A 23,459-nucleotide genomic window follows, 5' to 3' on the forward strand; every position below is an offset into this window, starting at 1 on the left:
AGTAAATTATTTACTTATTTTTCTTCATGTTATGAAATTAAAACATATTAAATGAGGGCTACTATGTTTGCAACACAGATGGAATATAAACCTACTGTGTTCTTAGCACATAAAACCTCTGTACTTTAAAATCCAGTTGAGACAAGTAGTATGCTCCTGAAAGAGTTAAAAATTTAGTTGTTACTTTTAAGCACTGAAATGAGAGGTTGACAACTAATGTTTCTGGAATGCAAACCAAAGAGTGACAGTGATCCTTGGTGGTAGCCAGAGAGGGCTTCCTAAGAAAGTATGACTCAGGCTAGACTGAGGCAGTCTTATATGAAGTGTAGGGCAAGAGTAATAAGAGGAGCAGGGGCAAGTAGGGGACAGTGTGCAAGGTAAATTTTCAGGTCAGGTATTCAATGAGGGAGTTAAAAAAAAGGGGGGGGTAGAGGAAGGCAGTGAAGGGAAAGCATAGATGGTAAATTTTATAGGTAATGGAAGGTCTTAACAATCTGAGGAGCCTTAGCTGAAGGCCATGGGAATTGTGGGTTTTCCTCTGAAGGTTTCTAAGCTTGTGTCTACAGAGGAGGTGAAACGAGATTGATAGTGGTTCTTTTGTGGATTCATTATAAAACAGGCTGCATCGGGAGGTATTTTAAAAACTATTTTAAAAATGCTTCCTTGAAGTCAGGCACTGTAGGTGCTAATGAACCCACAATGAATAGGACATAGTCTCTTGCCCTCAAGAAACTGCAGCCTAGTGGGAGAGCCACCCATCTTGGCAATGTCGTAGAGGAGCTGGGTAAGGTAGTGAGACTGTGCCAGAGATGGGGTCCTCCAACCCTGATATTCCATGTGGATAGGGCCTGGCCTAGGCGGAGCAAGGGAAATGGAGAGGAACACTCACTTATACATGAGAAAAAAATTTTTAATGGAAATAACAAGCTCTGGACTTAGTGACTGAATGAAAAAATAAAAGAGTACTCAAAAATTTAAGGTTTTAATCATGAAAACTGGGAGAATTAGCAAGATGAGGGGAAGATGAGGGAAATAATGAGTTAACTTTAAGACATGGTAAGTATAAGGTGATAGTAGAATATCTAAAAGAAAGAACAAATAACCTGGAGGAGATACTTAAAAGGCCCATTGGCCAGGAGCCAGCTGATGGAGCCATGAGAACAAAAGTGATTTTTGAGGAGAGACATGCAGAGTAGGCCACCTGGGGACACCAGAGTTAGAAGGTAGGTGGAAGAAGAAAAGGAATTGGGTTGGTGACACTCATAATAAATGTCACCTCGAATGTACCCAAGGTCACCTAGCCCTGGATTCTGCCTCTGAGAGCATTGGAGGACTGTTTATGGCAGGTATAACGATATCAACCTTGAAAGACTGATATTCTTCAAGCATTCCAACTCTGCTCACATAGTGTTACTAAACATCCATTCCACAAATGAGTATATTGTTTCCTGTGAGCCAGATGCTGCTCTAGGCAGTGGGGATACATCAGTAAACACAATGGTGCTTACATTCTGGTATGTAGTTAATAAAAAAGATTTTAAAAAGCGAAATACGTAGGAAGAGAGGTGGTAATACGTGTTTAGGACTAAAATAAAGCAGGAAGGAGAAGAGTGAGTGTTGGGACTTTCTGGAGTAGTTTTGCAGTCTTAGAAAGGGTGCCCAGGGAAGGATCGTGAAGAAAGTGACATGTGAGTGAACATCTGAAGGTGGTGAAGAACGTTCCAGGAAGAGGGAACCACAAAGGCAAGGGCCCTAAGCTGAAGCCTGCTGGGAGTATTTGAGGAACAGCAGGGCGCTAGTGTGACTGGTGTGTAGGAACTGAGGAGAGGAGAGGACACAAAATCAGAGAAGTATCAGGGTCGGGAGAATGGTGGGAAGGGGCGCCGTACAGGGCCCTCAGGGTATCGTAAAGACCTGGGCTATGAATGAGATGGCATGGAAGAGACTGGCTATTTACCAAACCGTGTCCTCTTCATCCTGTGAATACAGTAGAACTACATTTCCCAACCGCCCTTGAAGTGTGGCCATGCGACTGAGCTCTGGCCAAAGGAAGAGAGGAGGAAATGATATCTGCTACTTCCAACACTGGCCATACAAATCTGCCACGTGTGATTCTTCAGGCTCTTTCTTGTTCTGTGGACATCGTAGCACAGATGGCAGAGTCAGAAGATGGAAAGAACCAAGGTTCTTGTTAAGAACGACTCACTGAACAAAAATGCCCTTTTCAGACTTTGTGAGTGACAAATGAACTTCTGTTGGCTATTTTATGCCGCTGATATATTGGGGTTTATCTGTTACAGAGCTAGCATTACCCTAATACAGATGGGAAGCCATTGAAAGGTTCTGAAAAGAGAAATGACATGATCTAAGATTTTAAAAGGGTCACATTAGGCTGAGGAGATTGAGGCTAGAAGAAGGAGTCCACTTAGGAGGCTTTTGCAACAATCCAGGTGGTGATTAAGATGGCTTGGTCCAGAGTGGTAGTCATGGAAATAGTGAGAAGAGTCAGATTCTAAATATATTTTGAAAGTAATTTAAAAGAATTTCCTAGTGGGTTGGAAATGGGGTGAAGAAAACAAGAGGAATCAAGGATAACTCCAAGGTTTTAAGCTACTAGAAAACCAGGATGAAGAAGATATTAGGGGGAGAAAGTTTTGAGGGATAATATTGAGAGATTAGTTTTAGATATGTTGAGATGCCTAGTAGACATTCAAATGGAGATGTCAAGTAAGCAGTTGGATATGTATCTCTGGAGTTCACAGAGGTCTGGAAGAGAGATAAAAATTTGGAACTAATTGGTATTTATGTGGCGTGAAAGCCATGGGGTTGATTAGAAGAGATCCAAGGACTGAGTCTTGGACATTTTTGATGTTCAGAGATGGTGGTGGTGGGGGCAGGGGGTGTCGCTGAGAATGAATCAGCAAAGGAAACTCAGAAGAAAAGCCAGTGAAGAAGGAGGAAAACCAGGAGAGTGTAGTGTCCCAGACTCCAAGTGAAGAAAGGGTTTCAAGGAGAAGCGGGTAATCACATGTCACATGCTGCTAACAGTGAAATGTTGGCCATCAGCTTTAGCACTGTGGGATCAGGTTTGCTGGGGTAATGGGTGCAAAAACCTACTGGAGGAGTTCAAAATAGAATGGGAAGCAAGAATTTGGAAACCCTTTCAAAGAATTTACTATAAAGGGGTGGAGAAAATGGAGCAGAGGGAGCAGAAGGACCCAGAGAGGTTTCATTTGATTTTGTTCTGGTTTTAGATGGAAGAAATAACAATGTGTTTAGAAGAAATAACAGCTTGTTTGTTGCCGGTGTGAAGATTCTAGGAATGAGGACAAAATTGAAGATGAAGGGCAAAGAAAGGAGAGTTGCTGGAACAATGTCCTTGAGTAGATGAGATGGTACGAGATCTAGTACAAGAGGAAAAGAGTTGGACTTTGCTTACAGCGGAGACAGTTCTTCTGTAGTAATAAGGAGAGAAGCTAAATCTATGGGTCTGGTTCTGGGTAAATGTTCTCTTTCAGTTGTTACTATGTTCTCAGTGAGATGGGAAACCGGGTCATCGGGGAGCACTGTGGGGTTGAGGTGAGAGAAGATGTGAAATGGCCATTCGGCAGAGACAATGGATGAAGGAAACACAGGATGAACCCCCGGTACATTAAGGAACCTCTTGAGGCTTGTGATTATGACTTTGAAGTGAGACTGGTTAGTATATCACATTGTTTTCTCTAGGAGAAAGCTTAGCGGCGAGGTACAGGCATAGGGTTGGTGGAGAGCTGGACTTAGACAAGGGAATAGAATGAGGTTAGAAACAAAAGTGTTGGCGTGCTGTTGAGGGTGGGGGATACTTAAGAATGGAGAGATGCATGTAAACTTTCATGAGTGGCTACACTCGGGTATATATTTGAGGAAGGGACTACACATAGTATTAATGTGATTGGAACTGGGTCCAGTTTACAGAATTTTGATGTTGACTTTTATTTTTTTTTTAAAGGTGTTGAGTGCATGCAAGGGAGTGATAATAATAATGATGATTCATCAAGGAATCTAGGCTGGAGGGGAAGGAAATGAGGACGTGAGGAGACTGAGGGACAGTGAAAACCCAGGAGGCGTAATGTATTGTAGGACTGGCGGCGGGGAGCAGGGGGGAGGGTTATTGGACTCAGGGGGAAAGACAGGAGGTGGTATAGCTGGAGAATAGAAATAACGAGGTGGGGTACAGTTATTAATGACAAACTCTAGGGTAAGATCAGGAAGTCAGTGGCTGAGGAGGGTTGGGGATGAGACCATTGGGCAGCAGATCAAGGAACAGTGACCAGGGTACAGAAAGGATCATCTATGTAGATTTAAAATCGCCAAGAATTAGGACCTAATTCATCCTTGGAAGGCATAACAGTGACCTAGGAGCTTACTTTTTATCCCTCCAACAATTTCAGTCTGAAAATTTTCACTGAAGAAAAAAAACCTCTTAGGAAACCTTAAATCAAAACGAGACATCTGAAAACACTTTCCAATCAAAGATTGGGCAGCCCTTCTGAAATACTCACAGTCTGGTTTTTATTGAATGTGAAATATTGCACATTTTCAACAAAGAGGCCGGTCCATGGGCCATCTGAAAGACACTCCTTGGTGACTCTCTTGATCTATAATTTGCAAACCTCTGATTTTACCTGTGCTTTGAGCCTGTCTCCCCTGTCTTCGGAATTGATAATTTAAAAAGCTCTAACAAGGTGTGTTGACATTTTAAGGGCTGTCATATGCAAAAGAAATTGAGCCAGTGTTTGTTGGGCTGAGACATTAGCGAACTTAGAAAGTTTGAACACAAAAGAGAAATATCCCCTCTCACACACACCTGGTCTGATCACCTCCTGCAAGGAACCTTTCTGTAGCCTCAAACCCAAACCTCCATTTGGAACAACAAGGCCAGGCTAGCGAGTCCAAGTTAGGGAATGGGCTAAGGAACTTAAAGGCCAAAAGTTGAATCAGAAAAGAGGGACTAACAAAAATAAATATTGGCAAAAAGGGAAATTTATAGAGAGGCCCTTGGCTGGAATTCATTTCTGGCCCCTCCTACTCATCCAGAGTAGTCTGAGCAGAGAAGAAAACACATTTTTTTTTTTTTTTTTGTATATAGCCTTACTTTCAAGTTTTAAATTAGATAAATAGAAGCTGGGTGAGGCATCTCTCAGAGGTGTAGTTCTTCTCTAATCCTGTTCAGCTTCTCTCCCAAATCTCTTCTGTTTCCTTTTCTTACCACTTCTCTGTAGCTCCCTTCTTCTCCAACTTCCTCTTCAACTCCATTTTGTTCTCTTCCACCTCTGCTCTGGTCCTGCTTCCCTTTCTTTCCTTCTCTCCATGTCTCGGTCCTGTCCCCTCTGCGAGCATATCTTCTTGTGCCTGCCCAGCAGTGGAATGAAGGGGAGCTGTGATGATGTGTGGCGGTGAGATCATGAAGTTACGTGCTGGAATAACGCTGGAAGGATGCTTCTCATCCAGAAGCCATGCTCCCGAATGGTGCTCCAAGGAAAGCTATGCTATCGGCATGCGATGATTCTAGTGTTTCCTTAGTTGTGGCTTTCCCCTTCCTTCATCCAGATGGCCCCTCAGAAAGCTTAATGTCGAAGGGTAGTATTCGTGAGGGCTGCTTAGATTCTCCCCAGTGTGAAAGGGTGGCTCAAATAGAATTTCCTGTTAGCGTAGGAGATGAAAATATTCAATAAGATATAACTTGTCTACAAAGCTCTTCTGTGGGCACATAGACACCTACTGTTAATTTTTTAAATTGTCAACTACTAATAACAGATATTTTATAAGAGTTGGTGGTTTATTAATAATATTTCACTTCAGAAAACATAAACCACTCTACCTTCTTTAGGGACCTATCTCTGGCCAGATAGGCACACAAGTAGTAGTTAACGAATGTTTGTTAAATGAATACATGGATAGATGTGTGAGCCTTGGAGCTTGGAGAAATAAGGGCTTGGCCCATCCCCCTCTCCTAGCCTAGCTCCCTCTTACTCTCTGCAGCAGAGAGTTGGGGCTCTTCAAAAGGTCTGGAAAGGTAAAGAGAGAGCCAGCTCCCCACCACCTCAAAGCAAGAGTCCACGGAAACTGCAGAGGCAGCCCTCATGACGTCACCCAGCAGGGAGAAAGCAGCTCTAGTGACACAGTGTCAATCTGATCTCCATTCCCTTCAGAGCCACTTTGCAGGAACACCTAGGGACCTCTGGGGACTCCTGAGGTGCCGCGCTTAGGGTTTCCCTCAGCTCAATTGGAGGCAGAGAAGACAGGGCAGGTAAACAGAGGGCTGAGGGGGGTATGTGGCTGGCACTCCCCCCCACTCCCACCCCATAGCTTCTGGGAGCACCCTCAGGATCGCAGGATCTAAATCCAGGCCTGATGTCGAACTCCAGGCCTGTCCCATGGAGGTGGCCAGACCAATCCCGTGACTGTACCTACGAGTGGGGCCAGCTGCAGCCCTGTGGAGGCTGCCAGAGTGCTGAGGAGCGAGAGGGGCTGCGGCCCAGAGGGGTTCTCTCTTTCCCACTCTCCGTAGGTGAAGGAATTCCTCCAACTGAGGTCGCGGGTGCATGGGATGCCGTCTTCTCTGGGAGTATCTTTTTCTAGGACAAAAAGGGAATACATTTGTTTATACTTGAATTCGCGGAGCATGCTCACGGATTACGGTCAACATCTGTGGGATGCTTATTATGGGCCACGCACTGCTCCAAACAATTATGTGCATTAATGCTCGTTTAATCCTCACAATGATCCCAAGAGGTCAGCATTGCCATAGTCCCCATGTTACAGATGAGGAATCTGAGACCCAGCGAGGTTAAGTAACTTACCCATGGTCACAGAATGAGAAGGCAGAGATAAGATTCAAAGCCAGGCAGCCCGGGTCCAGAGCTCATGTTTTTATCACTACATTGTGTGAACAAGGCAGTGCCAATAAAAGGAGGGAACCAACGTGACTTGGCGAGGTTAACTGAGTGAATTTCCCCCAACGGATTCAGCTAGCTAAACTAGCAATGGCCTTGAACCCAGATGGCCTTACGCCAGAGCCTGCTCTTGATCCACTTGGCTTCAGCTACTCAGTGTGGCTCACAGCCCAGCAGCTTTGGCATCACCAGGGAGCATGTTAGAAACGCACAGTTTTAGGTCCACTCAGATCCACTAAATCAGAATCTATATTTTAACATGACCCTCAGGGGATTGTCTGCATGTACATTCAAGTTTGGGAAGTACTGCCATAGGCCACACCACCTGCTGACAGGCAGTTGAAAGGTTTAGCCACACAGGTGAGCTTTGGGGATGCTGGTTTTCCCAAATGTAGCTCGCTCTCTCTATTTTCATCCAAAAGTTCTAAGAGGCTAGGGTGTGACCGTCCTTCCAAATTGGAAGGGTACACTACTTAGCCCAAAGAGAAAAGAGGTGTTTCTTCAGCTCTAAGGAAAGGAAGCAAGCATCCTGAGGACATTCCAGGATGATAAATTGAAATCAGCCAAGGGACATCTTGGGAGTGAGTGGTAGTTCTTGTGATACCAGATATCCTGGGCCTCTGAAATTCTAGCTGTTCTCTCAAGTCTCAGATATAAGTTTGAAACATTCTCTACTTCTGTATTCCTCAACCCTAACCCCATGGGGTATGGTGTGTGTGTGCGTGTGTGTGTGATTGTGTGCATGTGCACGCACATGTGATTGAATGTATGTGTAAAAACAGAACTGAATCACCATCATATTTCAGTCGTACAACATGAGAAAGCTTTCATAGACTTGGAAAAAGCGTGGGCCAGCATCAGCTCCACTCACCATTTAGAACGGGGACCATGAACTTTCAGCCTTCAGGCTGAATTTGGCCTACGTGTAGATAAATATGTTATGTTTGTCCACTAAATGCTTTAATTTTTTATGGATGGGAGATATACAGCATAAAAATACCAAATTTTGGCTTCTCTCGAAAAAGTAGAGTATCGAGTAGAGTATGGAAACAATCAATTGAAGTCTTAATTGAAATGTCACTGTCTCATTGCCACTGTCCCCACCACTCCCTATTGTCTCTTCAATGCTGAAACCAAGTATCAGCCCAGCTGTTTGTTTGTTTGTTTGCTTAACTTATAATAGAGTTGAGAGAAAAGCCAACCATCTCTTATATCCATGATACTTGGACTCTTTATTCATTTATACTACTTGCAGATGTTTGAGTTTGCAATCTCTGGTTTGGACGAAGGTTGGCAGAGCTCCCCTGGGATCTACACACGCCTTTAAATTTCTAAATATAACGTGATGTTCTGGCTGCCTCCTGAGCCAATTTGGAGGAATAATTTATTAGTGGCATGGTGCACAGATATTTACTGAGCTCCTATTGTGTCCCCAGCCTGGTGCTTGTCACTGTGGATAATTGTCATAAAAAAAAAATAGTACTGGTTAAAGAAACAAGATTAAAACCTATGAAACAATTAGAGAATAATGTAAGAGAGGTTATGACCGAGGAGAGATTCATCTGGGCAGGAAGGTATTTGAGTACATGGAATTATCAGTAGGATTTAGAGTGCAGCATCATGGGGAGGGTGCGGAGGGGGAATAAGTCATGGAGGAAGGATGGCTAAGGTGTGACTAGGGCAGAAGATTTGGGCTTGAGGAGGAGATGAGGCAGAGGCCTCTTTTTGAGGAGGAAAAAGTAATCAGGCATGATGGATAAGGGAGGGGAAGTTAATGTAGAGTCATGCATGCCAAAACGGGTGGATTTGGGGTAAACTAGAACTAGAAAAAAAACAGAGAACTGGCTGCTGTTTTCAGAATGTGTCATGTTCTATCACACAGACTCTGTCTCTTCCCAGAATACCCTGCCTCATCCTCTTCAACCAGCCTACTTGTCTTCACCCTCTATGATCCAGCCCTCCAAGACAGCTTCCTGGGAAGAGTGAAGCACCCCCATCTTTGTGCCCCTAAGTCACCCCAGGCATGGGGTTTTGAATGCGGCCTGGAAGTAGAGGTTATATGATTTGAGGATGTAGCTATCTGATTCCATTAAGTTATAAACCCCTTGAAGCGGGTATGTGTCTTTCTTCATCGGGACTCCAAAGCCTTCAACAGTGTTTGGCACTTACCAAGTGCTCAGTGCATGTTTCTGAATGAGCAAATGAATGAATGAATTAGAAGATTGCTGCAGTAGTCCAGGCAAGATGTGATAAGGTGGACTAGGGTAGGATCTGTGGGGGCAGAAATGAAGTAAAGATATAAGAAACATTTCAAAAAAAATTGATAGGATTTGGTGCCAAATTGACTATGGGTGCCAAAGAGCCTAGAAGAACTCAAACTAAGCTATGAAATGACATCGTGACAGCTCTAGTAAAGCTGGAATGGAGAGCTGGAGGGGGTTTTATTCCCACATCTGCAGCGCAGAAAGTTCTTGGAGACACAGGTGACCTGCGCCCTCCTTTACCTGAGATGTTCTTTTTCGTCTCTGTCTTTTTGCTGCTCCTGGAACTCCAGCCATTTCAGAATCAAGGAAATGAAGGTCAAAAGGAAAAAAATAGAGCGTGAAATTCTCATTTTAAATCTTGTTTCTAGTTATATTTTTCCTGACGCAAAAGCTTTAGAGACAGATATAAATCCGAAAGAGGCCAGCTGTGGCTATATTGGGTGGGTGTGACACATATTAAAGTTCCAGAAGGAAAAATAGGGGAGGGGGAGGAGGGCTGGGGAGGAGGGTGAGGAGCAGAACCCAAGTTGCTGATTTTGCTGAGGAGGACTGCGTAAGACTCCATCTGTTTGGTCCTAAGTCTCAGCCATTTATTTTATTTGCTGTAAGTTGCACATTGTTGCCAATGTGCAAAAACTGATGTAATTGCAACCAGAGCCTGCCTGGATGAAGAGAAAAGTCAGCACTTAGGGCTTCATTCTGGGTAATCGAAGAGAAGAAACTAAATGTCTCTACAAAGCAATTACTGAGATAACAGCAAAGCAAAAATTTTTTTTTTTTTTTCTGTTTCTTACATCTCTCTGATCTGCTTTGTACAGGACAGACAGACTAGGTTGCCTTGGCTTCCTGGCTAGTCTCACCACACCTACTCTCCCCCTCTTCAAATCAACTGTCAATGCGACAGCCAGCATGACCTTTTCAACATGTAAATTGGATCGCATCGCTTCCCAGTTTGAAAGGTGATAAGGCTCCGCTAAGGTCTAAATTCATTTGCATGGCTTCCCAGGCCCTGACTGGCTCCATCCCTGCCCATTTCAATTTACGGCCTTTTACCACCACCTCACTTCCTTCTTTTTCTCTAAACCCACCATGCTTATTCCACAAGGCGAAGCCTCAGTCTTACATTTATTTGTTCCCTTAATTTGCACAATTTTCTATACCCTTTATCTGGCTAGTGCCTAGGTCTCCTTCGGATTTTAGTCTCCTTTGACCTTCTGGAAATATTAAAAGCTGTCAGCGCCAGAGATTGCCATAGGCCCTCAGTATCCCTTTATCCCTTCTCCTATAAATAGAAACATCTATTTCTACATCCAGCATCATGGCTTTGCACAATAGAGAATGCTTTCCCCAGCCTCCCTTGTAGCTGAGTGTGGTCATGTGACTGAGTCGTGGCCAATGAACATAAACAGACGCTGTTCTTCAAATAGTAATTTTAAAAACTTAAATATTTTAACATTTTGAAACAAAAAGTTGCTTCAACATATCCTGCTCTATTAGAGTCTAGCACTCTTCCAACTCAGCAATATGACAGTTTACCCAGTAATTTCTTAATTACAGATATGCAGGGTGACAACCCCCATATAAATTCTTTAACAGCAGGCAACTAACAAGGTTTTTTCTTGTGTCAATACTTTTGTACTTCCGGCCCAAGGTAGACTTAAAATACGAGTTAATACTCATTGAGAGTTGACTTATATCTGCCTCAAAATATGCTGAAGGGCATATCAAGCACTTCATGCATTTGAGCTCATTTAGTCCTGAAAATAACTGGGTAAGGTTGGAACTATCATAATTTCCATTGTACATATCTGAAAACTGAGGCCCAGAAGAGCTAACCAGTGTGCCCATGGGCTCAGAGTTGAAGCAGTGACTTGGGCCCAGTCCTGCGTGAATGCTTACCCACTGTGAGAGACTGCCTCCTTTGACTCTACTGGCGATAAGTTTATTCAGAGAGACACCTTTCTTTTTGTTATATTGTCTCTGAGCTGCTGGTCCCTGTTGTGACAAAAATCTCTCTGACACCTCATTTTTCAGTTCTAGTGATGTTCATTAACTTATTTCTCTTCTTCCTTTTCTTTTAAACCACAAATCGAGTTCACTAGGACCCTGGGTACCACTTAATCTTTGCTCTCTGATTGTGGTGCCCAGAGGTCTAAGTACTTTCAACTCCTGTCTCCCTTAGACCAACCAGTTTTAAGCCTCAAATCCTAAGTCAGAGTTTATATGCATAAAAACATTTCCTCAGGCCTGAAGATAGGCCTGTACGATGGAGCATTCCAGAATAGACTATTCATTGAGAAAATTATCACAGACACTCCATAAAGTTCAAGCAGAGGCCAGGTGAGTAGGTGAAGGAACCTAGTGAGTAGACAATGTTTTAAACAATGTTTTGGTCACTTCTGGTAGGACTAGGAACTGGATTAGAAACTAGGTTTTACTTTTCTACCTGTTACTTTTCATCTTTTACAAAATGTCTCCTCTAGAGTCAAGCCCATTATTGGAAAAGGAGAATAAGGCAAAGAGAACCAGAAAAGGTTGCCCTAAATCAAGGGTGAACCCCGATACTGAGTGGCAGTATTTCATACCCCTCCCTGAGCTCGTTAACCAAGGTACTTGGTTTTTTGATCTCACGGCCCAGACCATCTGGACCACAGAAAGGAAGGAATGTCAGGCTGGCCTGATTCAAGTCATATACCTGAACTTATAACTGAACTGGTTGTGCTGGTGCAAATCGGCAAAAATCTGAGAGAGGGCCTCACTCTCCCCCTTGGCCATCAGCTGCATGAGGCTCTCGCTCGGCTGGGAGGCTTGGAGTTTCTTCTGTACAAACTAGATGGAGAAAACAAGCAAAGCCAGCTGGTTAAGATCTAGGGTCTCTGCATTTTCCTAATATCATGGTCCAGACCTTAAAGTGTTAAAACTCAAACTGCTCCACTGGGCAGCCATGTCGGCTGCTCAGAGAGGCAATGCTAAGGCCATATCTGTTTGTTTGTGTCCCCTGTATTGTTATAAATATCTTTTGGTGCCCTAAGGATAACATTGTCATTGACTACTTTAGACATAATTTAGTAGACAACCTATTCTTATTAACATATTTTAATGTTATTGAATAGCTTATTCATATAAACCTTAATAAACCTTACGCTACTTGGTTATATATTTAAATGTAGGGGCATCAAATATTTATTGTAGAATAAATATAAATGTTTAAAAAATAGAATAATGTTTTAAAAGTTAATTTATCTAAGAAAAATCCTATGTTAAACTGCCTTTTACACTTAGGTAAAATTGCTTTTTTCCCTATCGTCTATGATAGCTCCAAAGTGTTTCAGCTTTGCAGGCTGCTCATATTCATTTAGCCAATCATTTATTTAATATTTATTGAATGTAAACTATGTGCCAGGCACTGGGGATGTAGCAGTGAAGAAGATAGATTAAGAATTCCTGCTTTCTTGGAGTTTATGTTGTAGCTCAGCAGTCTTATGGCACACCCTAAGGCCCAGGGCAAAATGGCCCAGGTAGCTTCTCTGGTGAATTCTATTAAATATTTAAAGAAGTAGTTATACCAATTCTTCACAAACTCAGAAAATAAAGCAGGGGGGAACACTTCCCAAATCATTCAACAAGGCTAGTATTACCCTAATACCAAAGCTAGAATATCACAAGAAAACTACAGACCAATATTTCTAATGAACATGGATGCAAAATCCTTAATAAAATGCTGGAAAACCAAATCTTGTAACATGTAAAAGGGTTTATAAATGCACACCATAACCAAGTGAAATTTATTACAGGAACACAAGATTGATTTAACATCTAAAAATCAATTAATGTAATACATTATATCAATAGCATAAAGAACCACATGATCATCTCAATAAATTCAGAAAAAAAAAAACATTTGACAAAATCCAATACCCATTCATGATAAAAACTCTCAAACAAGGAATAGAAGGGAACTTCCTCAACCTGATGAAAATTCCACAGTTAACATCATACTTAATGAAAGACAAAGTTTCCCCCCTAAGATTGGGAATAAGACAAGATGTCTGCTTTTGTCACTTCTCTTAAACATTGTACTGAAGGTTGTAGCTGATTCTTTTGAACAATCAATGAATGATGCAAACATAAAATTAAGAAAACATAATTCTATCCACAACAGTATTAACAGCAATAAAATACTTAGGAATAAATTTAACAAAAGAAGTGAAGAACTGGTACACAGAAAGTGACAAAAATATTGCTAACAGAAATGAAAGAAGATTGAAATGAATGGAAAGACATTCCATATTCATGTACTGGAAGACTCATTATTATCAAGATGGGAATTCTCCCCAGATTGATGTACAAATCCAACAGGTCCTTATCAACATTCCAGCAGGCTATTTTATAGAAATTGACTAGCCGACCCTAAAATTTATATGAAAATGCAAAGAATGTAGAATAGCCAAATAATTTGAAAAAGGACAAAATTGGAAGATCTGCATCACCCAATTTCAAAACTTACTATAAACCTATGTTAATCAAAACATTGTGGTATTGGTACAAGAATTGGCAAATAGAATGGAACAGAATTTTGAATCCAGAAATAAATCCTTACATTTATGGTCAATTAATTTTTGACAAAGGTGTTCAAGACAATTCAATGAGAAAAAAGATAGTTTTTTTTTTTTTCCAATAAATGGTGCCAGGACAATTGGATATCTATTTGAAAAAAAAAAAAAAAAAAGATTTAGACCCTTATCTCACACCATACACAAATATTAACTCAAAATGTATTATAGACCTAAATGGAAGAGCTAAATCTATAAAAACTCTAGAAGAAAACATGGGATAAAACCTTTGTGACTTTGAGTTGAACAAAGAGTTCTTACATATAACACCAAAAGCCTGATCAGTAAAAGAAAAAATTGATGTTACACTTCATCAAAATTAAAAATCATTTGATCCTCAAAAGACATCATTAAGAAAATGAAAATACAATTCACAGACTAGAAGAAAATACTTGCAAATCATGTATCTGATAAGGGACTTGAATCCAGAATATACAAAAACTTTTACATCTCAATAAAAAGACAAAACCCAACTTAAAAATAGGCAGAAGATTTAAATAGACATTTAACCAAAGAAGATATATAAGTGACTAATAAGCCCATAAAAAGTTTCTCAACATCATTAGCCATCCAAGAAATTCAAATTAAAACCACTACACAGCCACTAGAATGTCTTTAATCTAAAAGATAGACAATGCCGGTGTTGGTGAGGACGTGGAGAAACTGGAACATTCATGCATTGCTGATGGAAATATAAAATGGCGCAGTCACTTTGGAAAACAACAATTTTTAAAGTTAAACATAAACTTACCATGTGACCAATAGCAATTTTATTCCTTGGACTCTCCCCAAGACAAATAAAAACATGTGTCTACACAAAAACTTTTATGTACACAAGTGTTCATGGCAACATTATTCAAAAAAGCCAAAAAACTGGAAACCATCCAAATGTCCATCAACTGGATAAACAAAATGGAGCATATCTATACAATGGAATACTGTTCATCAATTAAAAGAAATGAATTATTGATAGTCTGTGACTCTGCCACAGAGTTGGCCCCATGCTTCGACATGGATGAACCCAAAAAACAATAGGCCAAGTGAAAGAAGCCAGACATAAAAAACTATATATATTGTACAATTCCATTTATATAAAATGTCTAATATGAACTTACAGAAACTGAAAACAGATCAATGGCTGCCTAGGGCAAGAAGGAAGAACAGAAAATGACTGCAAATGGGCACCAGGGAATTTTTTAGGGTGATGGAAATGTTCTAAAGCTAGATTGTGGTGATGGTAGCATAAGTCCATGCATTTGCTGAAAGTGTTGAACTGTACACAGAGAGTGAATTGTAAGTTATACCTCAACAAAGCTGATCAGAAAAGGCCTAAGGCAGGGATTGCCTTCACGGGGTGCTCATGTACCAGCTCACCTAAGCCCTACAGCTCAGCTTTTACTTTGTCTGTTGGCAGCAATGGTGCCAACTTACCTTAGAGTCTCCAGAGGGGCTGCAGGTGTTCTTGGGTACCAGACAGTGAGTGACTAGAATCCGAGGGTCTTTGGTGGTGATTGACAGGCCCTTCTGCAGAATTTGAACTAGTCGGATCCAGAAGTGGAAGACAGTCTCAGGATGGTCAGGGTGGAGCCTTAGATAGTAGATCTTCTCAGTGACCGTTCTCAACCGCAAGATGCGTTGAAGACGGTCATAGACCTGGAGCTCCACGAACTTCAATGGGAGAATCCTGGAGGCACAAGGGAAGACACACACCGACAACCCCATTGCTTCTCATCCAACCCTATCTTCATTAAAACGAGGAGTGTTTCCTTCAGGACTGAGGCTTTGGGGAGATGGAGAGAGAATGCTTAGCAGAGTGGGAGATCAGAATCACCTGGAGAGCTCGGTTAAAATGCATACACCTAAAGATACCCCCTAAAACTCAGATTCAGTAAGTCTGGGCTGTGTCCCGGAGTCCGCATTTTAACCTCCACCCATCCTGCCATGATTTTCATGATGGTGTCCCATGATCTTGCTTGAGAGAGGCAGCCTAGAGTTAGGGAGCTGGGGTCATAGGGTTTTTAATTTCCTTCTTGATGGCACAAGGAGAGCTATTCTTCTCTGCCACAGAGTTGGCCCCACTGTCCCGCTTGTCCATTCATTGACCCTATTGCCTCAATTATTCTTCCCAAAGGAGCTAAGGTTCAGGGAGCTGGCTTTGGGCCACATAGTAGTCAGCTGGGGCTGGGCCGTCCTTGCCGTGGGTACACCAGAACACAGTGGAGAGGTTTATCATTGAGGCAACATGGAGAAATGAAGGGTTTCCTTGGACTTCTGGGAATATCTAAAAACTCTTGAATACCCTACAGATAACTTAAAGAGGCTCAAATGTCAAAAGGGACTGTTTCCATCCTGAACAAGCATGATGTCACTATGTTACAGTTCTAAGTGATACTTAGTTCTATTCATTTTACTGGTAGGGAAGCTGAGATGCAGCAAGTAGCTAAACATTACTTGAGCCTAGTTAGTTGCATACCAAGGACTAGAACCTCAGCTCCCAACTAGTGCTCTATCTGCCAGATATCATTGCTTTCTTGCCCCTGCGTCGGAGGCAGAGGGATTTTCTAATGAGTGCAGCAAGAAGGAAAGTGAACATGTAGACTGGTTCCTTAGTCCTGTCCACACAATTCCTCCCTTTACCGCACCTCACCTAAATGCTTCCAGTGTGGCCACCGTCTTGGGCTACTGTTGATTTAAAAATTCAACATCACTGCTGATGACTTCTCTGCTCTCTCTCTCTCACCTTGAGTTTAGTCACAAAGCAGCCTTGGCCTTGGGTCCGCCCCACCTCCGCCCCCACCTGTCCTTGTTCCCATCGGTGTTGCTTACCTCTTCAGGATGATGTTTGGGGCTGTAGATGGTCTGTTCCATGTCTGGCTCTGCCCCTGGTGCCATTTGACCCTGGCCATGAGGAGGATGTTGGGAAGGGGCAGGCAGGGCACGGAGGAGGTCACCCCGAGGGCCATGGTGTTGGAGGCTTTGTAGATGTCGATCCAGTTCTTGCCCTTTTTGACCTGCAAAGCAGCCCCGCGGGCACAGCTTGAGCATTTGGCAGAAGCACCAGTATTTTTCAGCCGAAAGTTTCTCAACCTCAGCAACATCCACATTACCGGCAGGATAATTTTTTGGCGAGGGGACTGTCCTATGCGCTGTAGCATGTTTAGCAGCGTCCTTGGCCTTTACCCACTACACACGTCCCACCCCTACCCCCCACCAGGTTGTGACAATCAAAAATGTCTCCAGACACTGCCAAATGTCCCCTGGTTTGGGAGGGCAAAATAATGGCTGGTGAAAACCACTGTTTTAACCTGTATAGGTTAAACGACTGTAATAGTATTTATACTACTTACTATTTGCAATTGCCCACACGAATTATAAACCACATCTCTGTGAATCCTCCCCAGACTGTTCCCTGGCTTTTCTTTGAAAAACTTGTCCTTTAGCCCTTCTCTGAGGGACCCTGTCATCTCCTGCACCTGCTCTGCGCTGCAAGCTCCCTTGCAACTCCCAAGTTCTGTGTATCCTGGGATCCAGCTGACCACAATGAGAGCCCAGGCAGGGAAAAGGAAATGCACTGAGCACCTGCTATACTAAGCCCTTTGCCTCCTGTGTCTGCATGTAATCCTCAGGTCAGTCCCACCCCTTTTACAACAGTGGATTCAGGGTGCACAGGTCACTTGCCACCGGCCGAGAAAGCAGTGGACTCTGAGCCCAGGTCTCTCTGGGTGCCCACCTCCTGTTCTCTCACCAACCATCATTTCTTTTCCAAAACCCTCAAAGAGCGACTGGATTCATTGCCTCTTTGTTAATCTGCTCTGGGCTGACAGCCTGCAGGAGGAAGTAAATTGAGAGATTCAAATAACGAATCCTCCACTCAGAGCAGAGAACACTTGAACTCTCTCCCTGTTTAGAGAAGCAGCCCGGGAGTCTGCAGTCAGTGTCAGAGGAGGGTGGCCTTGCATTCCAGGCACACTGACTTCTCCTTGCCTCAGTTCTCACTCCACTCCAGTCCCAGGGATAGGCTCTTCTGGTCACACTTTGGGAAAAGGTTCAAAAGAATCAAGGAGTGCCGTGCTGAGTGACCCCAAGAGTACCTGGACAAAGTTGCTTTCAAAAACCACTGAGTCAGGAAACAGGTTGAATTCTGCGGAATGAACCATTTGGCAGAGCAATCCCTCCTCTACACCCAGGCCCACTCCAGGGTTTGGTTCCCCATCCACAGGCAAGAGGCCCCTGAATTCTTCCCAGGCATTCAGGGAAGGGAAGGTTGGATAGGATCTTGTGACTTTTACTGCCTTCTTCGATTTCCGCCAAGTCTTTCTATGTGGAACTGATGACATTTCCGTACATGCTCAGGGGCCTGCTGCACATTTGTCCTGGGATCTCTCTCTGCTCTCCTGGCATTGGGCAGCTGGCCAAGGTCTGGGACCGCCAATCAGCTCACAATGATGAATGGATGACATCATGAAAAATCATGGCAGGCCTGTGGGAAGGGAAATGCAGAGGAAGCCCCCCTTTTCCTCCAGAATGCTTTGCTGGTGCATTTCTGCCCTGACAGTCTCCAGCCCTTCCAGTGACCCGAGGACGCAGCTCCCCCAGAACTTGCCAAGAAGTTTGTGAGCCAGGCAGAAAGCGAGGAAGGAAGGCTGTTAGGATGCTCCTTCCCTTCCGCTGCTAAGAGAAAATACCCTCCCTGCCTTTCAACCCTCCCTTACTCTTACTGCAGTCTGCCCACCATTATCAAAGAGTTTTAAGGGCTGTTAATTTAAAACCCAACCCCCGTACACTTTGCACTACGTAGCCCCCCCCCCCCCACACACACACACCCTAGTGTATCTGCAGTAGACTTTTCTGGTTATGGAAGGAGTTGCGGGGCTTCTCTGTGCTCTGCAATGGCTGGCTGGTTACTTCTGCAGGCCTATGTCCCGTAGGAGGTCAAAGCAAAGAACAGAAGTAGTAATTAGTTTCGTACCCAGAAACTGGCTTTGCGAAGATGCCGCTTGGGAGAATTAGAACCCCGATGAGCAGCTCCGCTGTATCAACAAGCCATTTCCCCATCTCAGAGAGGGACAGTGTCCCTCATTCCTGAGTCAGAGAAAGAAAGAGCCAAAGTCCTGAGGTGGCTACATCTCGGGCAAAGAACCAAGCAGAATGACCACTATTCAAGTCCATTTCAGGGAGAAATCGTATTCCAAGCTGGACGAAATTCCAGAATTTATTAAATAATGTATTAACCATCAAGGTCAAGTGTGGTCAATAGAGAAAAGCAATTTAATAACCAATATATGCACTGTACCAGCTTGGAGATTTATTTTTATTTATTATGAAGTTGGAGAAAGCCAAAAGGTCATGAGGTCATGAGGTCATGAGGTCATCTGATTCCATCAGCCCCTCACCTGGTCATCTCTATTGTGCTCCCTGCTCAAGTACCTGTAACAGCTCCCTGGCTGGTAAAGAACTTGTGCACTCACATTTATCATTGTCTTCTGTTTACCACGTGGGGGAAAATGTCCTCCAGGGTAAAGTTCTCTAAGAGTGGGGTCAGAGACCATGTCCTGTGGTTTACTCCCTAGAAACAACACACAGTGCAAATGTGATGGCAGTGAACACCCTGATATGATGCTCTTCACAGTTAAAACTCACCCGTTAACGGTAAAATTTACTGGCTTAGATATATAGTTTAGATATATTTGGCCATGGAGACCTTAAAAAATCTTCTTCAATTGAGAAAATGACTTTTTCTTTTTTTCCATATAAGCCTGTTGAGCCCACTTCTGTGGCGTGTGGAGGAAGGCTTTAGCACCCGCCCTTCTAGAAAACTAATAGTGAGGAAGCAAGCTTTTAGTTCTAAGCAAAATGCTAAGCAGCGATATAAATGGTGCTTTAAAATGTCTATCCCTTCCTAAATGCCGCCACTAAACCTCAAAAACTAGCACACTGAGTCTTTTAAAAAACCAATTGACAGAAACTTAGTTGTTTATTCCAATATCCATTCTCTCTGATTGGGCACAAGTTCCTAGAATAAAAGTCACATTTCCTGGCTTTCCTTATAGCTAGGTAAGGGCATATGACTATGTTCTAGCAAAATACATACAAGTATTAGGTATAATTTTTGTGAGGAATCATTATAGAAAGGGGACATGCTCTTTTTCACTCTTTGTTTTTTTCCTTTTGGCTGGGATACAGACTTGATGGTGGGAGCTTGAGCAGCCCAATTGGGTCTTGAAGTGGCATGCTAAGGATGGTAGTGTAGCTAGAGAAAAGGGCTCCAGCTCCTTAATGATCATAAAACTATCATACAGGTTCTGGACTATGCATCGCTAGACTTCTTTTAAGAATGAGAGAGAGCGAGCCAGACTTAAAACTAGCCGATACGACTACATAAAATTCCTATCTATTCTGCTGGACAAATTTTACAGGAAATCATGGTCCTATTATTCTAAGCAATAAAGAAATTCGGGTTAACTTATGAGAAATTAGGACCTTAAGAATGACAAACTTATAGCTTCTGGGGAAAGTTGTATAACTACAGATTTCAATACCAGGAGAGACGCAGTGCTTTCGTCGTCCTGTGTGTTCAGTGGTGTCGATGCTGCCAGAGTGGTCGCCTTTTGCATGGTTGGTGATAAGCACTTCGGTGACAGTCTCCTCAACTATGTTGACTGTCCTTTGGTTTGAGGCTAAAGTCACTCTGGCAGCGTCGGGTATCATCTCAAAGCTTGCTCAGAGATGACCAGAATATCTGGTTGACAGTCGGGACTGGACCCCGGTTCTGTGTTTAAAGCTTGTACAATGTTGGAGACTCTTAAAAATAAAAAGACTGGAGGGAGGAGAGAATCGACAGTTATTATTTCAGGGGTATGGAGTTTTAGTTTGTAGAGGTGACAAAGTCCTAGAGATGAGTGGTGGTGATGTTTGTACAACAGTGTGAATGTATGTAATGCTTCTGAAATGCAAACCTAAAAATGGTTAAAATAGTTCATTTACACTATGTATATTTTACCGCCACCACAAAAAAATAACCTAAAAAATGAAATTAAAAAAATCTCAAAAAGATGACAGAAAATGATTAGCTGTCCTCCTAGGGCCTTCGGAAGGACCGTGTGACTAAGAGACCCTGAAACTTCCTTATTATCTTCATGATAAATCTGTTCCATTTAAATATGTGTCACGATTTTTTAAAAACTTTATCACAAGCAGTACCTGTGCTTTGTAGAACACTAGAAAATACAGACAAGCTCAAAAAATAAACAGCATATTCCTACCTCCCAGAAAACATCACTGTAACAATCAACTGTGTATGTGTGCGTACCAACATGAGATCATACTCTAAAATTGTTTTATAACTTTTTAATAACCTGTTTTATTTGGTCGACACTTTCTCTATCTTTGTGTTTTGGTAGAGACACATTTCATCTTATCTCACCACACCTTATCTTATCTCATTTAATTTCCAGGCCATATGAAAATTTCTCCAATTAACTCCAATTATTCTCATAGCTTATGTATTCAAATCAGTATCCAATCAGAATCACGCATTCCCTATATTTATTTTAATCTAGCGCAGTCCTTTTTTTAGGACACTTACTAGTGGAAGCAATTAAGTCAGTTGTCCTACAAAATGTCCTACCTTCTAGATTTGTCTGATTACTTCTTTATGGTATTTAGCTTGCTTCTCTAGGAATTATATTTTCTGAAAAATAGAAGTTACATCTAAAGGGCTGATGGATTCAGATAAGCATTGTTTTTTAATTAAAATAGTTAATACTTCTTAGTATGGAGCTACCATGGGATCTATGTAAGATACTGCTCTCCTCTCCCAAAGAATGTCAGTAGGAAAATACATATAGAAAATACATATCGGGAGAAAAATGATTCCAGGAAATAGAATAGTCTTTGAAAAGAATCTTCTCTACACTCACTCTCAAGGAAATTAAATACAATCTAGGACCCTATGAAACAAACAAACAAAATCTGAGGTATCAAAATTAGATGAAAAGAAAACTTGAAAAGGTAAGGAAATAAATAGAAGAAAAACCCATTAGAGATCTAAAAGTCACATTAGAAGCTACCAGAAGTAGAGTTGACGTGACAGAAAACTGAGTCAGTGGTCTGGATAACAGGCTTGAGAATATCACAGAACACAACAAAGAAGGGCGAATGGAAGGAAAATAATAAATACATAAGACATTTGATGCAACATATAGCTAGAGGCCCTGATGAAGAGGAAACATGTAGAATTAAAAAAGTAGTCAAAAATATAAAAGTAAAAGCCACTTCTGAACAAAAAGATTCAATTTGGATCAAAATGAACAGGATTTACTACATTCCAGGTAAACTGAGCAAAGAAACCATCGAGACCAGAATAGGTCTTGTGAAGTTCCTAAATATTAGGGTAACCCAACTACAAACATCCAGATAGAGAGGAAGCAGACAATCTACCAAGGAAAATAAAATGAGACTGGCCTCAGACTTCTTTTCAGCAGTTTTAGATGGCATAAGGCAATAGAACAATGTAGAAAGAATGTTGAGGAAGAAAGGATATGACCCAATAATTCCATAAATGACTAGAAATTCATTCAAGTGTGAAGGTAGCAAAAGTAATCTTCAAATTCTAAGTACACTAGGATAAATAAATCTGTAAGCTGGTTTTTTGAAAAAGAAAACTTAGACAAAGCACTAACCAACAGTTTAATTTTTAAAAAGGAAGACTATAAAACATAAAATTAGAAATAAACACAAGTCCAAATAACAAGGAAGTACAGGCTTCTGGGTAAACTTAGAGAGTAATGTAGGTAGTCAAAAGACACCAAAATATTGACTTAATATGGAAGTTTGATTCTCTCTTACATAGTAGTCCAAAAGTTAGCAGTCCAGACTGGTAGAGTGTCCGTCATTCTCAATATGTGGTTTCCATCTTTGGGTTCCAAGGTGGCTGCTCCAGATCCTGCCATGATGTTTGCATCCTGACCAGTGAGAAAGGGGAAAGGGAAGGGGACTACACAGTCATTCCTTTTAAGGGCATGGCCTAGAAATGGCATAATCACTTTTGCTCACATCCCATTGGTTGGAACTCAGTCACCTGGCCACACCCAGTTACAAGGAAAGCTGGGAAATGTAGCTTTTAGCCGGGTGGCCAAGAGCCCACTTTGCACTGGGGAATTCTATTATTTATTGTTTAAGAATAAAGGATATCAGTGGATAATCAGCAGCCTCTGCAAAGAAGCCATATCACAGGATTACTCCCTCTGACACCTACAGCAAATACTGCAAAAGTTTAGTTACAAACTAACAAGGAAAGCAGTTATGTGGTGGCCAGAGAATACAGAGACAGGAAAATCTAGGTATAGCCTGATGATAAAGATAGAAAAGTAGTTAATTTAACTGTATATTCTCACAAATTAACGCCCACCACCACCACCAAATTGAGAGAGGCAGCGTGAGGAAGTGAGTAATCAGCTCAGGGAAAACAATAGTAAGAAAAACCTTCCAGAGCAGAAGCCCCTATTTATCACATTGTCTTAGCAGAGGCAGAAAAGCTCTGCTGGGCTCGCTATTTTTGAGATCTTCAGAGAAAGATTACGCTATGAGGACAGGATATACCCCCAACTAGAGAAAAAGACATTTAAAAACTATCAGGAGAGACATAG

General features: G+C 42.1%; 1 protein-coding gene across 4 annotated transcripts; it reads right to left on the bottom strand.

Moving 5' to 3' along the window:
- Positions 1-5,332: 5,332 nt before the first annotated feature.
- Positions 5,333-22,782, bottom strand: FAM71F1 (family with sequence similarity 71 member F1). Of its 4 annotated transcripts, none has more exons than XM_036230944.1 (8): positions 22,660-22,782; positions 17,904-18,292; positions 16,639-16,823; positions 15,244-15,496; positions 11,895-12,028; positions 9,440-9,477; positions 6,450-6,617; positions 5,333-5,682 (listed from the first exon to the last, which is right to left on the bottom strand). In XM_036230944.1, exons 2-8 carry the CDS (start codon positions 18,147-18,149, stop codon positions 5,669-5,671), a joined length of 1,038 nt encoding a protein of 345 aa, XP_036086837.1. In that variant the 5' UTR covers positions 18,150-18,292; positions 22,660-22,782; the 3' UTR covers positions 5,333-5,668. The 4 variants fall into 4 exon arrangements, with proteins under 4 accessions (XP_036086837.1, XP_036086840.1, XP_036086838.1 ...); XM_036230945.1 differs by lacking the exon at positions 5,333-5,682 and adding an exon at positions 9,105-9,206 and having other exon boundaries at positions 6,525-6,617; XM_036230946.1 differs by lacking the exons at positions 5,333-5,682; positions 9,440-9,477 and adding an exon at positions 9,105-9,206 and having other exon boundaries at positions 6,525-6,617.
- Positions 22,783-23,459: the final 677 nt, after the last annotated feature.

This window comes from Rousettus aegyptiacus, unplaced genomic scaffold, assembly GCF_014176215.1.
Source record: "Rousettus aegyptiacus isolate mRouAeg1 unplaced genomic scaffold, mRouAeg1.p scaffold_m13_p_13, whole genome shotgun sequence".
Classification (NCBI taxonomy): Eukaryota; Metazoa; Chordata; class Mammalia; order Chiroptera; family Pteropodidae; genus Rousettus; species Rousettus aegyptiacus.